Source organism: Enhydra lutris, unplaced genomic scaffold, assembly GCF_002288905.1.
Source record: "Enhydra lutris kenyoni isolate GAN:26980312 unplaced genomic scaffold, ASM228890v2 scaffoldscaffold62, whole genome shotgun sequence".
In the NCBI taxonomy this organism is placed as follows: domain Eukaryota; kingdom Metazoa; phylum Chordata; class Mammalia; order Carnivora; family Mustelidae; genus Enhydra; species Enhydra lutris.
The window spans coordinates 2,385,571-2,407,603 of record NW_019154146.1 but is presented as its reverse complement, the minus strand read 5'-3'; the positions used below and the strand labels follow the sequence as shown (position 1 = coordinate 2,407,603).

General features: G+C 52.6%; 1 protein-coding gene across 4 annotated transcripts in view; it reads left to right on the top strand.

Annotated features, from left to right (window-relative positions):
• Positions 1–20,237, top strand: part of LOC111158651 (FGFR1 oncogene partner) — a 28,889-nt gene extending 8,652 nt beyond the window's left edge. The window contains exons 6-13 of one of the 4 annotated variants that reach the window (XR_002641367.1): positions 1,774–1,854; positions 4,187–4,246; positions 11,701–11,927; positions 13,900–14,012; positions 15,558–15,626; positions 17,970–18,009; positions 18,849–19,151; positions 20,020–20,081. Coding sequence is in view for 2 of the 4 variants with exons in the window: in XM_022520835.1 (XP_022376543.1) it covers positions 1,774–1,854; positions 4,187–4,246; positions 11,701–11,927; positions 13,900–14,012; positions 15,558–15,626; positions 17,970–18,009; positions 18,849–18,945; positions 20,020–20,094 (762 nt within the window). In the remaining 2 variants the exon portion in view is untranslated. Of the gene's footprint in view, positions 1–1,773; positions 1,855–4,186; positions 4,247–11,700; positions 11,928–13,899; positions 14,013–15,557; positions 15,627–17,969; positions 18,010–18,848; positions 19,152–20,019 lie in introns of all 4 variants that reach the window. The other 3 variants (XM_022520835.1, XR_002641368.1, XM_022520836.1) reach the window with 3 other exon arrangements.
• Positions 20,238–22,033: the final 1,796 nt, after the last annotated feature.

The following is a 22,033-nucleotide window of genomic DNA, read 5'->3' as shown; positions in this document are numbered from 1 at the left end:
ACTGTGCAGTGGCAGCCAGCTGGCTCCCAGAGTCCTCGGCCTTGGTGTTGAGATCCAGTGTGATGTGGCGCCTCACCGCCTTTCCAGTTTTATGCCTTTTTGTGAAATGTGGAACCTTGTGCTTCAGCCAGACTTGGTTCTACTTAAAAGTGGCTTTTGCTTTCTTGCCTTCCCCTCGTCTGCTCTCCACCGGAAACGGGGCACCGTCCTCACACCCAGCTGTGGAGTGTCCTCACTCACGGTCTCTCTTCCACTCTGCCTTCTGGGGTGGTTCCCTCTTCCTCCCTCTCTGCCAGCGGCTCTCAAAACTGAGGGCCTGGCTCTGCGCAGGTGTGGAAGCCGCCTGCGGTGGCCCGTTCCTCCCCATGTCATCCCCTGGCTGGGGACAAGGGCTTGGTCTCACCATTGTATCCTTTGCAGGGTCCAACCCAACCCAACAGGGATTCTTCTTTTTTCTTTTTTTAAAAGATTTGTTTATTTTAGAGGAAGCATACACGGTGGGAGGGGCAGAGGGAGAAAGAATCCCAGCAGACGCCCCGCTGAGGGGGAGCCTGACGAGGGGCCGGATCCCATGATCCTGAGATCATGACCTGAGCTGAAATCCAGCATCTGGCGCTCAAGCCACTGAGCCATCTGGGCGCCCCCACAGGGGTTCTGAACAGACCCTGTGTTCAGACTCGGTGGGAAGCTTTTGCAGACTTGTGCAGAGGAAGTACTCATTTGGAAGATGAATTTGTGAAGGTTAGAAGGTGAGATCGGGAGAAAGTCAAAGCCTAGAAGAAGTGAAATCTTCTGGAAAGCTAATCTAGATAGGACTGGTGGCAGTAAACACAGACACAAATGGGCAGATAAAGATTCCCCTTTAAAGGAAGAAGCGAAAAGACTCGATAAATTAATAAGACGGCAGAGGGTTGGGTCTCAGAGGATGACACGGGAGGAAGAAAAGTTTGCGACGGTGAAACGGGGTTTTCAGCCCAGGAGAAGAGGACGCCGTGCCAGAAGTCAGCGGCTGGAGGGGAGCCGTGGGTGTGGAGAGCCGCACGGGTCCTGTTCAAAGTGCTGGAGTCGTTGGTGGGATTTTCATATAAAATAGCCAACATTTGATACACACGCGGTCATAGAGCTGCTAACGGGGTTGTGGCTGAATCTCAGGAGGTCATTTCCATCCAAGAAACGTTGAAACCTTTCTTCTTTGCGTTCAGCATAGTGCGGGGAAGGGACCAGCGGGTGCCCTGAAGGCGGTGGTTTTGTGATGCTGTGCGTGGGGCCTTGCGGTGCGGTCCGTGCTCTGGGAGGTGAGAGGACAGCAGCCAGCGCAGAGGAGGAAGGCAGTAGGGGTCTTTGTAGAGCGTGCCATGTCCACGGACAGCCGCTGCTTGGGACTCTGGGCACAGTGGAGGAGGCAGCGGGGCCAGAGGGGGTGAGAGTAGGTGCGTGCGAGTCCCGGGGCCGGCTGCCCCCCACGGCGGGGCCCCCAATGAGGGCTTCTCCGGGCACGCTCAGCCCAGCACGGAGCGGCCTGTTTGGGGTGACTGGGTCAGATGTGTAGGTAATTAGAATCCAAGTGTGTTTTGTTTTGTTTTTGCTTGAGTCCAATTGGTGAAAATCTAATAAGAATATTTATATTATTTAGAAAGTTCAAAACACCAATATTGTATAGTGGTTTTAAATGCCAAAATTCTTAATAATGTATTAATAGTATATACTATTGAGGCTTAATAGTATATTTATGTTTTTTAAAATATGTTTTAATCTGAAACTGAAATATTTTAGGGTGCACTAGAGCTGTCCGATGTTCATTCTCCACCAAAGTCACCAGAAGGCAAAACCAGCGCTCACAGCAATACCAGTAAGGTGAGTGGGCCACGGGCATGAGGGCTTCTGCGCTCAGACTCCACGGGGCTCGGCTTTCCCTCCTGTCCTCCTTGTTGCAGGTTGAGTTTGTAACGCAGGTGCGGTGTGCTTTCTTGATGTCGCGTTTCTCCCTTTAACGAAGCATGTATTTAACACACGCGTTCTGTTGGGAGTGTTCTGAATTTTGTGTCCTAGGGAGGAACGCACTGTTGAATCACAGAGTTGTGGGGTTTTGGGACTCATTTGGTACTTGGGAAATTTTCTTCCTTAGTTGGCAGAGGGATTTACTTTTCATTTTTAACTCCTAGCTCTGGGATACTGGGTGCCTGACGGTTGTTCCAGAATATTACTATGTTGAACGTTGAAGACGGATGACCAGTTTAGAATTGTAAATCGTAATGGCTTTTTATATTAATGAGCTATTTGGAGGATTTATAATAAAACGTGTGTTCTCTGGGTGTGTGTGTGTGGCTTACGGGTTGTTAAAACGAAGGCCTTCTGATGGCAGGAATTTGGTGAACTGGAGAAAAGTGCTGAGTGGAACACTGGAATTGAAAGTCCAGGGTCCCGGGAGCGGATAGAACGTGCCCGTTAGGCACGGCTGCAGCGCTCTGTGTGTTGGTACAGCCGAGCAGTCCTACCCGAGCATTGGTTGGGGCCAGGCGTGTTGTGATCCTTGCCTTGACTCCCGTTTTGCAGGATGAGGGTGTGGCCCTGGAGCCCACTGTGTGAGCCTGCTGGTGTCGTGACTCGGGGCCACAGTGGGACCTCCGCAATGAGGTGACTTCTTGGGGTTCCTCTCTATCAGGTGCCTGGACTCACACAACAGTGAGCAGCCCCGTGGTTTTGTTACTGGGTCTTTGATGGTGTTGCTCCTTTTCATGTTTTCAGTTTGGGAATCAAAGGATTTTATGCTTTATTTCCAGCCGAGGGAAGAGACCGTCATGCTGTTTGTGGCTGTCCCTTCACTCCGAGATCTAGTTAGCCTTCTCTGTGGGGGGGTTTCCCTCCATGCTCCCGGGAGGCTGTCACCATGGTTACAGAGAGATCAAGGTTGTGAGTAAATTTAAAAAGTCCCTTTAAGTGAGTTGTCAGATACAGGAGCCTCGGTAAAAAAGCTTTGCTTCCTGTGCACATGTCTGGCTGTGATGGGGTGAACGTTAACACATTTTCCAGAGGATCAGTCCCTGTAGCACTGGGCTGTTGGGAAGTTCTCTTTGTAGCAGATCGTTATTCTGGGAAGCAGAGCAGCAGCAGGGACCTTCTGCACGGGGTGTGTCTTCAGGATGACAGAGTAAAGTCTTTGATGTATTTTCTCTACACAAATTTTATTTTCAAGATCTAAGAACTATGATGAGAATCTTTTAAGTCAGTTAGGATCTGTTGCCTGAAACACAGAGAAGTGCTGGTCGTTGTAGAGGTGGACTTGGAGAGCAGTGAGTTGTCCTCCAGCTGTGCCCCCGCGCGCTCCACCCCTGCTGGCTGCCGGTGGGCAGGGAGGCCCGTGGGGGGCAGTGGCCGTGCCACAGGGCAGTGGCCGACTTGTGGCAAGGGGAAGCCGTCTGGCGGCAGGAGGGCTGCAGTTCCCGGTAGTTCTGAGGCTGCGGGTCGGGCTTTCAGCACTCTGCCCACCTTTTTCTTGCCAGCTGTCTTCCTCTCTTGGTGGTCTTTGAATCATGGTGGCTCTCAGGACACCTTGTCAGGCTGGGCGCCACGGAGAGCACTCGGGGCCGTGGGATGTTGTGGCCAAACCAAGGGTCCAGTCCGACCCACAGAAACCCGCTTTGTGTGCTCCCAAGTGAGGCGAGGTGAGGCCGGGGCAGCTCTTAGGGGACGCTGCTCCAGAGGCCGGGCCCGGAGCGTGGTTCTGCCCATGGCGGCCGTGGGGGGGCCGTGGGACCCAATCTCTGCGAGGCACAGTAGTTACGTGCCAGGTGAACCACGGGAGAAGAAGAGAGTTAAGGAACGAGAAAAAAAAATGTGGGTTTCGGAAAGGAACATATTGATTAGGTTTTCCATTCTTCAGAGCTTTTTTGTTTGTTTGTTTTTAAAGATTTTATTTATTTGAGAGAGAGAACAAGCGGGGGAGCGTCAGGGAGAGGGAGAAGCAGACTCTCCACGAGCAGGGACCCCCTTCCCCACCAGATTTGGGGTTCGATCCCAGGACCCTGGGAACATGACCTGAGCTGAAGGCAGAGGCTTAACCCACTGAGCCACCCAGGCGCCCCCGTGAGAGCTTTTCTAATAGGAAATTTTATTAGTTTGGTTATGGATTAGTTTCTTTGTAAAGATTATACTTTTTAGTAAAATGTCATTTTATTCTCATGCTCAGATACCAAGGTATAAAGGACAAGGTAAGAAGAAGACAAGCGGGCAGAAGTCTGGTGCCAAGGTAACACGCTGAGGGGCAGAGGGAAGAAGCAGCCGTGCCGCGGCAGACCGCCCGCTCTGCCGGCCTCCTGCGGGCCCCAGCCCCCTCCTGGCCCGGGGTGCGGTGCTCTGTGCCGGTGTCGCTGTCCCCGGCTGCGGTCAGCCTGTGATCAAGCCATGGGCCCTAAAACAAAGTAATTTGGCTTTTCGATTTTTACCCAGGTGAAAATCATACTGTGGGGTTTTACAGATGTGCTGTCAGTTGGAGAATTCCTTGTTTTCTCAGCAGAATGTGTATTTTCCTTTTGAGCAGACGGTTGTGTACACGTATTCTTCGTGTTACGATTTTCATCTGAGGTAAATAGAGAAACTATTTTTTGGGTAGGTTTCGATTGATAAATTAAAGGCCAAACTTAGTTTCTTTCAAGACATTTTTGAGAGTGTTGAGCCTTTGGCTGCGTGTCCGAGCCCGCCGTCAAGGAGCCTCCCTCGCAGCCCCGGCTCCCGGGGGACCCGCGGGAACGTGCAGGCCTGGGCCAGCTCTGGCCCTCCGCTGCCTCGTCTTCCTCCCCGAACGTGCCAGAAATCCACAAGCCAGTCGCGTGCTGCTTTGAAAATTTAAATACTGCGGGTCTTAAAAGCGCTAATCACTCTGCTCGCACGTGTTTGGAATAAGACACTTAACGTTTGGTGCCGAGAGAGTCATCGCTTCTTCTGACCCTTGCTTGATGTGTAGCCTATGGAAGACCTTCAAGATTAAATGATTATTTTGTATTAAATTTTGTATTAAATTAAAAATACAATTTTTAAAGAAATTGTATTTGCTGCGGTAGCTGGCTTTAGTTCTAGTGGTCTCACTGGTGAGTCCCCGTTACTCTGTTCAGGTGTTACATGTTCCTGCCCGCGGAGACTCGGGAGGTTTCTTAGCAAGCACGTGCGGCCCGTGTCCCGGCGGGAGCGGAGGGGTGCGGGGCTGCGGCGAGGCGGGTCCCCTGCGGGCCCCACTGCGCTGGTGACGGTCTGATGGGGCGCCAAGACCCTCTTCCAGAAAGAGGACTGAGAATACGCTATGGCATATTTGTAAAGAGACTTTGAATCACTTTCTCAGACTTTTTAGGAAAGTTAAAAGCGTACCTTATGGCCTTTCATTTTTATCGTTCATTGGTTCCAACTTTTGGGAGGCTCTGGATCTTCTAAACCAAAACACGTTCAAAGATAAATTGTCACTTTGCACCCCGCAGCCATGTGGCCCAGACTTCTCCCCCCCTCTGCAGGGGTGGGCCTCAGGGGCGCTGACCTCGGGGGCTGAGGGATCCGGACGGGCCCTGCCCTGGCTCGTGGGCTCGCGGTCTGGCCTCTCTCGGTTCGTTTCTTGTATTTTTGACCCAAGAGCCCGAGTCACCTTGAAGCCTTCCCCTTCTCCTTCCTTGCTCTCGTCCGGAGGTGCCTTTCCCAGTGTGCGCTGTGGCCGCGCGTCCGGCCGCCGGTGAGCCCGGAGCCAGTGCCCTCGGCCACGCTGCTCGGCCCAGTCGCCATGCGGTCCCCGGGGCCACAGCATTCTCAGCGTCGGGGGTTCCCCACGCCGGGCTGCCTGTGGCCGCGGGGCCGTGCTCGGGGGCGCGGTGGCGTGGCCGGCTGTGCGGGCTCTCGCGGGTGACCCTGCCTGCCGGGCGCCCGGTGCGCCGTCCAGGGGCCTCTTTACGTGTCGCGTTCCGGAAGGCGGCCCTGGGCTCTCAGAGAGGTGCTGCTCGTGTTTAGAAATGAACCGTAAAGAGCATTTGTGTGTGTGCGTGTGAGTAGGTGGTTGGCCCTTGCTGTCATCACCCTGTCAGCACACACAGCGACGCACAGGGCTGGACGGATCCTAGGTTGGGCGCGAAGCCCGGTTCCGGGGCTGCTGCTTGTTACCATGGGGACACGGCGCCCGCCTGGGTGTCGGAGGCCTTGGCGGGGAAGCGTTCCCTGGGGGTGTTTCTCGAAACTTCCCGAAACTTCCCGAAACTTCCCGACCGTATGGGACACTCCCGCCGAGCTGGCCTCCAGACTGCTCTGCTTCCTCACAGACACTTTTTCTTCTGCCGGACGTGGGGCCGGTCGTCTGAGGGAGGACAGTGCCCGTTGCACAGGACAGCAGGCGTCTGGTAGGGCCACTAACGTCGGCCGGCTATTTAAGAGTTAGATGTTGCTTGTTTTTTTTTGTTTTGTTTTTTTTTTAAGATTTTATTTATTTATTTGACAGAGATCACAGGTAGGTGGAGAGGCAGGCAGAGAGAGAGGAGGAAGCAGGCTCCCCGCTGAGCAGAGAGCCCGATGCGGGACTCGATCCCAGGACCCTGGGGATCATGACCTGAGCTGAAGGCAGAGGCTTTAACCCACTGAGCCACCCAGGCGCCCCTAGATGTTTCTTGTTTTAATATTTAGACTCAGGTGCTCTTTGTATTATGGAACATAAGAGGAAAGATCATCCTTTTCGTGATCGGGTCTCCGGTATTTCAAACCTAGTACCTGTTGAGGTAGTTTTTGCTTCAAGTTCCTAAAAAAGGACTTTTTTTATTTGTTGTTCCTGGTTTTTAAAATTCTGGCCTAAGCCCCGCTGATGTTGATGAGGGCCGTGATGCAGACCTCGGAGTAAGTGTGTTGCGGGCGGGGGGCGCACATTTGTGGGTCTTTCTCCCCAGCGCTTTCTCGGTAAACCAAGCACAGTCATTCCCTTACTCTGCCCCAGCCCCAGGCGGGATGGACAGGTACGAGAGCAGAGAGCGGGTACGCTGCCGTGTCCGGGGGCCCTGAGCCCTTGTGCCGGCTGTTCAGGCTGCCTCTGGGATCGGGGATGGAGCCGAGCAGCCGCGCAGTCTGGTGTCCGCCAGAGGTAAGGGGCATCTGCAGCAGTGACGGACCGTCCGTAGAGCAGAGGGACAGAGGTTTTCTAGAAAAACTGAGTTTTTAGAGGAGTTTAAATGTTTGTTTTATGGTTCTAGAATTCCACAGTGTATGTTCTAGGTGAATAGATTTTTTAAAATGTGTCTTAGAACTGTAGTAAAATTGTTTAAATCATGGGTCAAGAAAACACTTCCGGTGGGGTGGGAGAGGGGAGCTAGGGCCTTGAGGTGTGGTTGAGGAAGGGAATTATTACCATGCATTTTTTAAATACGTTTGCACAACTGGGGTATTTTTTAGCTTTGATGTTTCTCTGTTATGAGCTTAGAAAAATAAAATTCATTTTTTAGGTTCTTAAAACACTCTGGTGATAATTCACATTTTGGCTCTTGGGAAATTCGTAGTTCTTTTCTTCTTTTTTTAAAAGATTATTTATTTATTTGATAGACAGAGATCACAGGTAGGCAGAGAGGCAGACAGAGAGGGAAGCAGGCTCCCCGCTGAGCAGAGAGCCACATAGTTATTTTCAGTGTGACACTTGTTTCTCTGTGAGGTTCATTTGCTGTTAATCTAGAAGTGACTGAAATCCAGATGTGTAAGTGGACTTGTAGACCGTTATGTATATACTCGAACTTTCTTGCAACTTTGCACTAATTCACCATGAAGTTTTAGCCTTGAGATTGGTCTAAGGGAATTTAATGCCTGCTTTTGTGCCACTCAGTAGGTCTCTTGGTTTTCTGAAAAGACCGAGTTTATCATAGGTTCTAGTTCTTTATTATAAACACCTGTACGTAGGGCTGTGAGAAGGTGCACGAATTTGGTAACCTAAACCACGCTTCTGGAAGCTGCAGGCTGGAGATCAGGCGTCTGCGTGGCGGTCCCTCCTGCAGGCTGGGGGGACAGTCTCTTGCCCGCGGTCCCAGGCGTCCCTTGCCTGGTAGACCCTTCACCCATCCCCGCCGTCCTGTTCACCTGTGTTCTCCCCGGGCATCCTCGCCTGCTGGGCACCGGGCATAGTGGGGGAGCCGCCTGCCCCCCGCAGCCTGACCCAGTGTACCTAGTCGCATCAGTCGTGACACTGTGTGTAAGCGAGGGGCGCTCTGGAGTCTGGGTGTTCGGGCTTCGTCTTCCTGGGGGGACTCTGTAACCCTAATCGCCGAGGCCTGTGAGGCTCTCCAGGTGGTGAATTCCAAGGCAGGTTCTTGTCGTAGACACACAGTCAGCCACTTCCCTCCCTCCGGCCGAGGTGTGCAAAAGCTTGTGCTGAGAGTCAGGGAGAAGCTGCGTAGCTAGAATTAAGCGCTGTTGGAAGCAAAGAGGTGAGACAAAATAGAGCTTCCCTGTGACCTGCCATTGCACTGCTGGGTATTTACCCCAAAGATACAGATGGAGTGAACAGAAGGGCCATCTGCACCCCAATATTTATAGCAGCAACGGCCACGGTCGCCAAACTGTGGAAAGAACCAAGATGCCCTTCAACGGACGAATGGATAAGGAAGATGTGGTCCATACACACGATGGAGTATGATGCCTCCATCAGAAAGGATCAATACCCAACTTTTGTAGCAACATGGACGGGACTGGAAGAGATTATGCTGAGTGAAATAAGTCAAGCAGAGAGAGTCAGTTATCATATGGTTTCACTGATCTGTGGAGCATAACAAATAGCATGGAGGACAAGGGGAGATGGAGGGGAGAAGGGAGTTGGGGGAAATTGGAAGGGGAGGTGAACCATGAGAGACTGTGGACTCTGAAACACAACCTGAGGGTCTTGAAGGGGCAGGGGTGGGAGGTTGGGGGAGCCAGGTGGTGGGGATTATGGAGGGCACGGACTGCACGGAGCACTGGGTGTGGTGCAAAAACAATGAATTCTGTTACGCTGAAAATAAATTAAAAAAAAAACAAAAAACCAAAAAAAAAAAACAAAAAACCCCAGACAATGCCTTAATGCTTCGAAGGTTTTTAAAACAGATCCCAGGGCTTATGTCGTGACTTGACTTCTTATTGCCCAAAAGATTTGGATTTCTTGCCTGGAAATTGCTCTTGAAGTTCTACACTACTTGCATGTTAATTTATAGATGTTTTGATAAGTCTTTCTCTTGTGTGAGTTTTTCCTAACCTAAAACTGATTTGGAATTCAGTTTAGGGAATTCTCAGTAACCCAGCTGAGTAGCAGTCCATTCGGTGAACAGATAGCCATAGTTAGAAGCACACAGTTCTGTGTGGTTTAGAAATGGATTTTGAGAAGAGTTCCAAAACAGATCAAGTGTTTTTAAATTTTACTCCGTAGGTACCTAGAACTAGAGTTTTAAAACAAACTGATTTTTGTTTTTCAAAATACATATTTTGCTGAACATGGGAGTGTGATTGTCCATGAAACTCGTCTTCCTCAAACTAGCCTTCGTTCCTCTGGCAGGGCTGTTGCTGAAATCAGTCCAAACTAGTCCTGGGTAAATGTTAGTTACAAGTTTAGATGGTTCGTCGTGGGGACTTAAGTCATGCTGGTAGTGTGTGACTTCACCGGGAAGGCCAACTTTATTGGGATAATCACGGTTTTTGTAAAGTTGCTTTTCATGGACATGACACTTTACTTCACACCAGTCTGTCCTCCGTCTTCTCAGGAGTGTTTTGAGGAGAGAGTAGATCTCTGTAATTGGAAATGGGTTTAAATATCACAAGACTTGGTTTATATTTCCAAATGCATAGGTCTTTGAAAAGATGTAAATCCAGTGTTCAACATGTGTAAGTACAGGTTGCTGTGGGCCTGGATAAGGAGCGCGTGGATGGTCGGGGCTTCTCTGTGTTTGCTCATACCGGAGAATTTCAAGAAAGTCATTAGGAAGTTGTAAAATGTTTCTGCCCTCTGAAAATACCCGATGTCGTCTAAGGAATGGTAACTTGGTGTTTATTTTTCCAGACGTGTCCCTTAGGAAAATCGGTTGCTCTAGACTGATAACTTCCGGAACACGCAGCGGTGTCCAGGGCCCCCGAGGCCCTGTAGCATAGTCTTGCCTGCCGTCCGCTCAGCGGGCCGCTGCCCGGTGTGGAAGGAGAAACGCGCGTCTCCGTACACACGCCCCATTCCGTGTCTGCACATAGTGAAGGGCCGTCCTCGGGGAGTGTCTTCTCCAGAATCTTCTCCCCAGCTGCACATGCCTTCTTTCTCAGCTCTCAGCGCTAGTCAGGTTTGAAAAAGATGACTCTGCTTGAAATCTTGGGGTCACTCATGCCTGTGAACCTTTAGTTCCTTAGGATTGTGTGCTTAGTGGTAGGCAAGGCTGGCCTGCCCCACGCGCTTCTTGGGAGAGTCTCTCACACAGCCCAGGTGTCGGACACACACGGCCCTCTCCTGGGTGCGAGGCTGAGGCTGGGGAAATCATCCGTTTGAAACCACAGAAACTGCAATTTCATATGAGTCAGCTGAATAGTGTGACATCGGTGTTAAGAGCCAAGCTCCAGACCCTTTCACTTTCCGGGGACCTTGGCACGGGACTGAAATGTCTGCATGTCCCCTCTTCTGTGTCCGCGGCAAAGCCAGAGCCTGCCCCCCGCACCCTCAGCCGCTGTTGAGGGGGAGAAGGACATGACCTGCGGGCAGACGGGAGGGCTCTCCAGAAGCGTCTGCGCCCTCTGTTGTGACCAGCCTGGTTGGTGGTGTTTGTGGTCATGTCTGTCACTGACGTGGACAGTTTGACCGAGCAGAGGGTAACTCGCTGTCGTGCAGCAGGAATGCACCGGCCTGTTCCGTGTCCAGAACACAGCTCTGCCGCCAGATCAGCGAGACAGAGTCAAGGGGCCCGGAGCCCTCTGTGTTGCCTGGGTGCCCAGACGAGAGGAAGTTAGCTGAGAGTCTGACTCAGACCAGTGCTTTCAGCAGCCTGTGTGCCTCGGACGGTGGTGAGCAAGGCCACATCTTTCACCTTGATGCCCGTCGTGTTTGCGTTGGGTGGAAAATTGCTGTTTTTACCGACGGACACTTTGTTTTAATACTTGGTTCATTTATGGGAACTGATCTTCCTTCGTTCCTAGTGATGCCTTCTCCTTTCTGCAAGTGGGAAATTTACTAACTTTTTTTTTTTAAGATTTTATTTATTTGACAGAGACCACAAGCAGGCAGAGAGGCAGGCAGAGAGAGAGGGGGAAGCAGGCTCCACAGAGAGCCCGACGCGGGGCTCGATCCCGGGACCCTGGGATCATGACCTGAGCTGAAGGCAGAGGCTTTAACCCACTAAGCCACCCAGGCACCCCACTTTACTAATTTTTAAGATAATTTTCGAAGGAGTGATGTGCACCTAAGAGGAAATGCAGAGGTTAATTTTAAGTGGGGAAGTTTGTTTATAAATGCTGTAGGTAAAGGTATTTCCAGTTAGGGTGGGAGACAGAGGATGGCATAAACAGCACTGTCAACATTCTCTCCTTCAGACGCTGGCTGTGCGTGAACTGGGGGTAGACTGTTAGGTCCTGGAGTTACTCGCCCCCCACACTTGCACATGTAGACACAGATCTGCGTATGTTTGCGTGACATTTGCTATTTAAAATAGCGTACTCATGTTTATTTCACCAAGAAGACGACCGGTCTTTCCCATTCTCTTTCTCTAGAAGGCCAGCAGTGATACCAGTCAGAGTGACACGAGCGTCTCCTCATCAGAACCAAAGAGCAGAAGCAGCCTCCACTTGCTGGCCCACGAAACCAAAATTGGATCTTTCTTAAGTAACAAAAGTCTAGATGTCAAAGACAAAGCCGGTCTTTGTCCAGACGAAGATGATATGGAAGGGGATTCTTTCTTCGACGATCCCATTCCTAAACCGGAAAAAACTTACGGTTGGTGAGTAAACTGTGCTTTTGGATTAGCAAAGTAGAGGCTTAAAAATACAGTTTCTTAATATTTTATATTTTAAAAATGAGCTACTAAAGCTTCTGTAATTATGGAATAAGTAAGTCTCATTTTCTGTCCTTAGAGACTTTTATGTTGTGAAACAATTCCAGCTGGGGAAAAAACTAGATAATCAGGATTTCTGGAGGGAAGTGTAGACTGAGCGGGCCCATCATGTGCCAGGTGCGTTCAGGCGCGGCCCGGCACGGGCGGAGCACGGGTAGAGCCCCGCCTCCGGAAGCTTGCACTCTGTGGACAGAGGCAACGAGAACGAGAGCCCCCGCATGCTGTGGGGTGGGTGCGGCTGGAGCGACAGGCCCGGGGGTGGGGGGCTGGGGGCGAGGTCAGGGATCAGGTCAGGGAGTGCCTCCCTTCTAGGGGCTAGTGGAGCCAAGAGCCCAAGTTCGAGAGAGAGGCAGCCAGGACGACAGTGAAGCTCTGGGAGGGCGAGCAGCAGGTCGGAGCGCGGCTGGGGCGGTTGTGGGAATGGGCTCTGGTGGGGACGGCGTTGGCTCTGGCAGGAGCATGGCTGTGCCCTGCGGGGATGCTGGGAGCCCCAGCGTCTGAGCCGCACAGTGACCAGCTCACTGGGCTGCTGGGTCTCCAGCAGTTGTCAGCCTTCTCTGGGTGAGTGTTGATGACAAAAGTGGTGAGAAACAGGTGGTTTGGGGATGTCTTCTGAGGTTCAATCCAAAAGGATTTGTTGCTAAGTGTTGGAGAATAAAGTGACATCAAGGGCAGCTCAGGGTTTTCAGCCGAGTGACCAGACGGTGGGAAACAGCGCTGTAGGTGAAGGGTGGAGAGCGAGGAGGGGCTGCGCAGTGGGCCAAGGGACAGACTAGAACGCACGTCTCATGGGTCGGGGTAGGAAGGTTGCTGACGCAGAGGTGAAGCCGGCTGTGGGGCGGGGGGAGGGGTCCAGGGATGAGGGGAGAAGTCCCCGTGTTTGATCCTATTGCCCGAAAAACCCAGGGTGGTCACCTGGGAGGTGAGCGGCCCCTGGAGGTGAGCGAGGGGGAGGAGGAGGAAGGAAAGGGACGAGAGGAGAGGAGTTCTGGAAGGGGGAGGCCAGAGTGAGACCTTGAGCTAAGTTCTGAAAGTCAGCCATGTCACATAGCAGCCTGGAGGCAAGGATGATGGGATCGTGGGTTGGGGTGGGGAGAAGGGGACAAGGTAGCAAAGTATTAGAGAGGCATCGGGAAAGGCCGGGGGGCATTGTCGTGGTGAGTGCCTTCCTGGTGGGTGTGCTGTTCAGGGCTGTGGAGGAGCAGCGCGGAGGAAACCGCAGTGCGCGCGTCCGCTGAGAACGGTCCGGCCTTCGAGGAGAGGGGGTGATGTGCGGGGGTGGGGAGACTTTGGCCCCTGGTGCTATGTGTAGGGGTGCAGGGTGCCCCCTTGCTGAGGCTGTCTGTGGCAAGGAGGGAGCATGTGGGCGCACTTACGGGCGGGTGGGGGCGAGGTGTGTGGCAGCAGCCTGGGAAGGTTCCCGCCTGAGTGGGGGGTGCAGGGCAGGAGGCAGGAAGTGGCGGCAGGGGATGTGCAGGAGGGCGGAGCACAGGGCTGCTGGGGAGGTCGGCTGGTGGGGCTGCGGTGCCTTTTGCCCATGACACAGTTGTGCCGGTCACCTCCCGTGCTGACCCTTGCCCGCATTGCCGGGCCCTGGAAGGGGCTCCCAGTACAAACCACGGACACGGAGACCACGAACGGCAGTGCAGTCGGAGAGCGAGCCGCGCCTCACCGGTAGCTTGGCCGTGGACTCGTGAAGCTGCTCAGCCTGCCTCGCCTCGCGGGCGTCCGTGCTGGTTTTGAGTCTGCGACGCGGGCGGCCGTCCGTCCAGCGCTGCGCGTACGTGCTCTTGCGGTGCTGGTGTCCTAGTGGCGGAGCGTAAGCGCGGCCTCTAACCGTGCGCTTGTTTCTCGTTAGGAGAAGTGAAGCTGGTGAGCACGCAGGAAGCCTCGCCTCGCTCTCCGACGCGCCCCCCTTGAAGAGTGGACTCAGCTCGCTCGCCGGAGCGCCCTCGTTGAAGGACTCTGAGAGTGAGTGCCTGGGAGCCCCAGGCCTCCTTGCCGGAGACGCGGACCGGGAGGGCTCAGGACGTGCTTTCTCGTGGTTGACGAAGTACCACGTGGTCGTCTGTTGTGCAGAAGGAGCCCATAATTTGACCAGCGATGGTCCTTTTCATCACTTTCCAAAACGGTCGTGTTTGCTTCGTTTTGTGTTGTGTTTCCTGTGCCATCAAAATACCTTTAGGAAACTGACTTTTTAGCTGCCTTACAGTAAACATTTCTAAGTCATTTCTCTCTTGTTGGACATTTAGACTGATGTCCGTAGGATTTAAATTCAGTTTTTAAGAGTTTGTTTTCTAGAGTCCGTGATACCACAGTAATGTAGTATCATTCATAGGAATATTCAAATACTTGGTCTTCAGTGATGTGCGTCCGACGTCTTTTTTTTTTCCTACTTTGGTTATTGGCATCACTTTCTTCTCTCTGTGTGTGTGTGTGTGTGTGTGTGTGTCTGTGAATTTTTAGATTTACTTTTTTCACCATGATGAGCGGTTTCTAATCCCCATCACCTGCTTCCCACGTTCCAGTCACACGGCATTTGTCTTTGTCCGACGTACTTTGCTCAGCCTCCTACTCTAGCTCTCTCTGTTGCATACAGTTAAGGTTTCATTGTTTGGAGTGTGGCTCTGTCGTATGTGTTCGCGTGCAGCAGAGAGGTGTGGTGTCAGGCAGACGTGGAACGGCCGTTCCTGCCCCTCCCTGCACGCAGACGGCAGCAAGACAGCAGGACTCGCAGGCACAGCCTGAAACACGGACGTGTGTGGGCGAACCTCATTTACGGTGTCAGAGCGAATGTATTTCCTCGACAGTGTGTCCAGGGTATAAATGTGCCCCTTTTGAGAACATTTTCTAAAAAGCACACCTTTATTAGGAAATCGTGGTGTGGTTTTGCATAATTTTCCAGTATTTCCTAACTTTCTCGTATCCTGTTTTGGGATGGTAGGATTTGCCGGGACAGGCAAAGGAGGTGACGTGTGGCTGCCTTTAGCCATCTGGCAACCTCGCCGAGTGTTTGCCAGTGCGCCCCATCAGTTTCCCTCTCGTGCTTTCTCCCGCTCTTCGTCACCTGCAACGGGAGTCCAGCTCGGCACGATCACACACTCTTAACGCTGGTCAGGGACTGTACACGTAGACAGGACAGTGAGCACTTGGGACTGAAAAAGCATAACCAGTGAGGTCAGTTCGGTAAATAGAAAAACAATTAAATTAAAGCAACATTGAGAAGTTCAGAGGAGAGTAAAATTGGTGAGGTAATGAACTCCTGCCCGGCAAGGCTTGTTGTGGACGGTGGCGCGGGACAGTCTGGTGGTCAGGTGCCGGTGACAACTGGTGTTGCGTGTGGGGAACAAGGGCCTGCAGGGCTTGACGTCAGCATCGCTCATCAGAGCCTGTAATTCTTTCTTGGTGTTTGGTTTGGACGTTTGACTCATAAACCCTCGGCTGAAGAGAAATGACGCGGTTTAGAGATTGTTGTGTTCTAAAAGTCCATTTAATGTGAATATTTTTCCTTCACAGGTAAACGAGGAAGCACAGTTTTAAAAGATCTGAAATTGGTCAGTGATAAAATTGGATCACTTGGATTAGGTAACTAGATTTCTAATTTTAGCACTGATTGCCTGAGGGCTATCATTTTTAGAATAAAATCACAATTGAAATGGCTTAGCCTGTAGTGAGCGCTTGGCGATGGGATGTTTGGGTGGTCTTTGTGAATCTCGGGTTTCTCCGTGTGCCGGGCCTGGGGAGAGCAGCAGCCCCGCAGACCTTCCCTGTGGAGCTCGGGTTCTGGTGGGGACGACCTGCATCAGACGGGTGCCTACGGATGCCTGGGGTTTTGAGAGTCCATACGCACTGGTGTGAAAGTGGGTGGTAGGGGGCCTTACCCTGGCCTAGGCTTTCTGGAAAGGCCTCATCTAGGAAGTAACTTCTCTGCCAACACCTGTGGGGCAGGGCCAAGGGGAGAGGTTTCAGCTCAGATCAATGACGGATTGTGCAAAGGCAGTCCCCTTTTTATTTTTAAAGATTTATTTGAGAGTGTATGTGAGTGGTGGGAGGCCTGGAGGGGTAAGGAGAGACTCTCAAGCAGGCCCGTCCTGAGTGTGCAGCCGGATGTGGGACTCCATCCTGCGACCCTGAGAACAGGAGCCGAGAGTCAGACCCGCAGCCACCGCCGCACCAGGCGCGCCCTCCCCAGTGCAGTTGTCCCTGTAGGGCTTAGATGTTACGCAAGTAGAAATCACACGTCACTTCCCTGTTCTCTTCCACTCCTCTCTCCCACTTTGCATTTTGGCTAAAGTCTGGAGCATGACCTGCCAGGCCCTTGGTGGCCCCCACCAGCCCTTCTACTCGCCCGTAGTCTTGTCTCCGCTCTCTATCCGCAGACGCACTCTATGGAGGATGTATCGACTTCCTCACCGTTTCCCAGATTACTGCCCCCTTCCTGTCTCTGGGCCTTTGCGTGTGTTTCTTCTTGGAGCTCACTTTCCCCCATAATTTGTACGTCTGGTACCTTCTGTAGGTTTCCCCTCAGAAAGTTCTCTCCAGCCTCTGGTTTGTCTGGCTGTTGGTTGCCTCTTTCTTTCCACTGGGGGGGTTGGCTCCTTGAGGCTAGGAACACCCCTTACTCATGGTTGTACCTCAGGGGCCCTGGGAGTCGCACACGTATCTGACAAATGGATTAAGTGATGATGGCGTTAGTGGGAGAGGATCGTCTTGTCTCGCTAGCCGCGAGCTTGAACCCCTCAGTGGTGCGTCCGTGTAGATGCCGTCGGGTCTGGCGCTTGGAGGGACTCAGGAGCACCCACACCAGTGCCCCCCAAGCCCAGCTGGCTGCCGAGCTGGCCGCCTCCTCCTGGTCTGCCCCCTGCCTTGGGCGGCCGCACCATGCCCATGTGTTTCCCACGTGCCGGGCGTCCCTGGGCAGGATGGCTCTTGTGGGCCTCTGTGTTTTCACCTCGAGGTTCACGTCTGCTTTCCTCACGTGTCCCTCAGGCGATTTGGAGGGAGGAGGGGGGTTTGCAAGGCGTAGAGGTGCTCGCGCTGCCTTCCGCTGCGGGACGCTGCTCTGTCCCATCTGCGGCCTCCGCGTCCCGCTGCCTCCTGCGGAGGGCAGGCTGCGTCGCAGGGTGTGGGCCCAGCACTGCGCCTGCTGGATCCTGACTCCAGCCCGGGTCTGGTGTGGGTTTGGCCATCATCACAGCCAAGGAAACAGCCGAGGAGGGTTACCTAGTTCGCCCGCGGGCCGAGAGCACCTCGCAGCCGGAGCCGGGATTTGAAGCCCATTGAGTCTCGCAGAGGTGCTCCCGTTCGCTTGGCTCTCCTGCCTCTTCACATTCGTGAGCCTTTAAACATTCTGCGAGCTGTGCGGAGTTGACAGTGTCGGTAACAGGGACGGCTGCGGGGCTCAGTCCGTGAAGCGTCTGCCTTCAGCTCAGGTCATGATCCCGGCGTCCTGGGGTCAAGTCCTCCATTGGGCTCCCTGCTCAGTGGGGCCTCTGCGTCTCCCTCTCCCAGCTGCTCCTGCTCTGTCCCTCCCTCACTTTCTCTCTCTCTCTGACAAAAAATCTTTAAAAGAAAAGTATAGCAGTTGTGATAACTTGCTTTTTTCATGAATATAATATCATTTAATCTGAAATGACTTTACAAATAGTAAACATACAATGGGATTAGATTTTGGGGGACTTGGAATAAAAGACCAGGTATTAACTACGTTTCATGACATTTTTATTATTCCCTAGGCACTTTATTTGGTCATTTGCTTTCGTATCGTGTATGGTTAAAAATAGTCTTTCTGATCCTGGCGACTTCTTTTTTAATGCTGCAATGTAATTCGTTAATGTAGTTTTTCCCGAAGGAAATGTGTGTGTGGTCGCAGGTAAGTTGTGGAGCACGTTGGTACGAATGTGATGTGTCTTTTCCTAAACTCGGCAGGGACCGGAGAGGACGACGACTACGCAGACGACTTCAACAGGTGAGAGAGCGGGCGGGCGGCCCATGCGTCGCGGGCAGTTTCTGACACGGCGCGCAACAGGTCTCCGTTCGTGCCCATGTTAGTGCGCTACACTCTCCCGTCCGTGCTGATCGCAGGTGGAGGAAGACAGTCCGTCCAGATCTGCACGCTGGGCTTGGAGGCCTGTCCTAGTGTGGCCGTAGAGTGAGCAGACGCGCTCCGTCCAGAAAGCTTGGGGCGAGTGGGTAAAGCTGAGGCCCCGGGAGGTGACGCAGAGCAGCTCCGAGGAGGCCAGTCACTGGGACCCACGTGCTTCCCCACGTCCAGTGGCGGCGGCGGGGGGGGTGGGGCACATGTAAGTTTTAAGAACGGGCCCCCCGGTTACTGTTCTGACGCAGATGGCGCCTCAGATCACCTTTTTACATATGTAGGGACAGTGTAATCCAACCAGGTGCCTGATAGCTTGGAAATAGTGTTTGCTACGGAGAGGATTAGAAATTTGAAGTTAGAGTCAGAATTTTTATGACGTTGACAGAGGTTCCCCCCCCCCCGCCGCAATTGGGAATTTATGTTTATTTTTTAACAGTAGTTAATAAGCATTTTTTGAGAAGTGGCATGACATAGTAGATAAAATATTAAAAATCTGGGTTTGCACCTTCCTGACCTCGTGTCCGTGTCCCCTCTGTGGGTCTTCGCTTCTCGCCTCGTAAAGTGATGCGCCTGTTTGTGGCTCATGAAGTTACTTTAAGGATCAAGTGAGACAATTCGTATGAAACTCATGAGACTGAGTATCGTTTTATTGTATTTTATGTAAATGTTTGTTTTCAACGTTCGTTCTTCTTTTCTTTCTCTCGAACTAGCACCAGCCATCGCTCAGAGAAAAGTGAGCTCAGTATTGGGGAAGAGATCGAGGAGGATCTTTCTGTGGAAATTGATGACCTCAACACCAGTGATAAAGTACGGTGCGGCCGTGGCCTGCGGAGCGCTGCTCGCGCCTGTGTCTCTTGCTGGGGGCGACTGTACAGGGTCAACAATTAAAGAAAGGCAATTGAAGGCTGTGACATGACCTTTCCTGGCCCAGGTTCTGGAGTCAGAACTGGCTACCTCAGCAGTGCAGTCAGCGGACGCGAGAGTCCTGTTTGGGGAAGGCAGGATAGAAATCGGTGCGTGGACGAGAGTGTGTGATCGAGGAGGCGGAGCGGCATCTCCGCCGGCGGGTCAGGGCTGGTGCAGAGGCCGGTGGGGACGGTACAGTGGATGCAGGCTCCATGGTTAGGGGTCCGTCCTGCAGAGCCACATTTGGCCTTTTTATTAGGCAGGCAGGGGCGTGTACTGAGATGTATGTCGGACAGGAGAGGTCAGGGAGCCTCTGAGCATCTCCCGTCGTGCCCACGGAAAGCTGTGGCCCGTTCGGGTGAGGGCCTCTTGGGCATCTCGGGTTAGAGGTTGCTGCAGCCCGGAGGTGAACGTCGCCTCCCAGCATGAGGAGGGAGTCCGTGCTTGTGGCCATCTGGGGATTAGCAGGCGAGAAGGCCTTTGAGAGAGGCAGCGTTTGCTGACAGACACCGCATGTCCGAGCCGGCACCGTCCCGGCCCGTGCTCAGCCGCGTACTGCGGTTCTTAGGCAAGCCTTGGCCTTGAGTCCCTGGCTGGTGTGTCTGTGAAGTGCAGGTGGGAATGTCTGCCTCCCAGGGTTGTGGGCAAGCTTGAGTCAGAACTCCTGACACGGGGTCGGCGTCCACGGTCTGCCTCCCACCTGGCCCCTCGTGCCCACCCGGAGACTGCCGCGCAGCCGGGCTGTGCCAGCACGCTGTGGTGGCGGTGGTAATGCAGTTTTGCTCTTAGCTCAGCCTTTGGGGAATTCTCACAGATTTCAAAATAGGGGGAAGAGGGAGAGGTGGAGGACTTCGGAATGTGAAGCAGTCTGTGCAGCGTAAGGTACTACTTCAGTTACAGCGGCGTGTTGTAAGGCTTATTTATGACTGTGCTTGCATTCTGAAACTGGCTCTCTTTTTCCTTTGAACCATGAAGCTTGATGACCTGACCCAGGACCTGACCGTGTCCCAGCTCAGTGACGTTGCCGATTATCTGGAGGATGTCGCGTAGACGACAAAGAAAGAAGGATTCTCATCAACAAAGGACAGAGGACTCTGATCACTTCCATTTTTTTTCCTCCAGACAATCACTCTTTGCTGGAATGTCTGCTCCCTGTTGGTGCCTTGTGTTTCAAGAAGACTGCAGAAATTTTTAAAAATTAAGTTTTCATTATACTAAACGAAAGCATCCTACTTGAGGCCATGTGTGGAAGATACACTGTTCTTAATTTGGTTTGGCTACACATTTGTCTGTGGAAGTTGATTACCGACAGCTCCGCTTCATTTCGAGGGGCGAACCCGGGAAACCATGAGTATTCTAGCTCCCTGAAAGGTCTCAGTAAAGCTGCAGGTGCACACAGCTCCGCGCGTGTGTGTGGCTTCAGCCAGCCAGGATCAAAGCATACGTGACCGTCGGTGGTGGTGCCCATGGTCGCAGAGTGGCATGAAGCTTATTAGCGGAAGTGAGAGGTGACACGTCTGCTTTATTTTGGATTTCCTTCCGTCTGGAAGGGTTGTTAGACCGTTAAGGTTATATTAAATACTCCTGTGTGCGCTAATGTTGCTTGTTTTGAAGAAATCTAGGGTCGTTAACGACTTTTAATCCACGAGTTGTCGCCAGCAATATCCGTGGTCACCTCCCCCGTCCACAGAAGAAGCTGTTGGTCCCAGACTGTCGTCTTTATCGTTGTAATTTACTGGGTGTAACGAGGCCTGGAAACTAATTCCAGAACGCATCTGGAAGCACCAAGCAGCGCTTCTCTTTCCGATCTGTGAGTCGATCGTATTAAAATCCGAATTGGACCTTAACAGTAGTAATGGCCTAAGACCATGTCCTGTGGGCTAAGCTTTGGGCACCGTCCGTGGCTTCCTCACAGCCCCGTAGGACAGAGTCGCCGCTGGCCCGTGGGCAGCCTCGTTCCCGCCGCGCTGCTGCCTGTGGGGTCGCTGGCTCTCGCCCCTGGGAGTGATGGAGGCGCGGTCCCCGGGCTGGACGTGAAGCTGTGATTGTGCGCCACGTTTGTATTTTTTATTTGAATTAAATTATGTTTGTTTTTATTAAAAGTCACCTTTATTAATAAAGAGTAAACTAGACCTACTTGACTGGTTCAGTGAGTGAGCAGACCTCGTGGTTCTAGTGCGGGTTTTTCAGTTGCTGCCTGCCTCGGTGTCACGGAGGCGCTTGCGGGTGCTCGTCTGTGAGGACCGCGATTATATAACATGACAGCGTGCTTGTGTAACGTCGAAGTGAACCCCAGCCGTGAGCGCCAAGAGGAAGTAGGACACAAAGTGGGCCCGCGCGGCCCGGGAGCGGCTCTGCCAGTCTGTCCTCACGCTGTGGCCTCCGACCTCAGTCCTGCCAGCGTGTGCGCGTGGTGTGTGTGCACGGCGCCGTGTGGAGATGTGATCTGTTGGAAAAGTCCCCTGCGTGCGGGTTGTGGAAAGCCTGTGTCTGGACGTCCTCGCTGTAAGCAGTCGCTTTCTCTAAAGCATCGCAGCTCCGCTCGGGGCCTCTGGCATGTGTCTAACGCCTGACGTACTGCCCGTGTTCTCTGATAGGAGCTGGGTCTCAGGGAAATGACCTGGAAGGGTATGTAGCAGGAGGTGCCTTTTAAACTTGTGGAAAACTTGGAACAGCAGCATCTGAAATCTGTCATTCTTCTGCTACGCAGGGAATCGGACCTTTGGATGACATCTGGGAGGACGGGCAAAAGGGCCAACGTGGGCCTCCTTCATGGGCCGCACGCCTAGTGATGTCAAGTAGTGTAGAATTCAGTGATGGAAAGTTCCATTTCCACCTGTGTGTAGGCTTGAGTGTGTAACTAGTATCTTCTCTTTGTTCAGAAATACATTTTGATGTACTAATCCATGAAATACATTTTCATGGTAAAACCTGGATTTTACTGTGGAATTTTTCAAGTATGAGCTGTCATTTTATTGAGGATGACTCA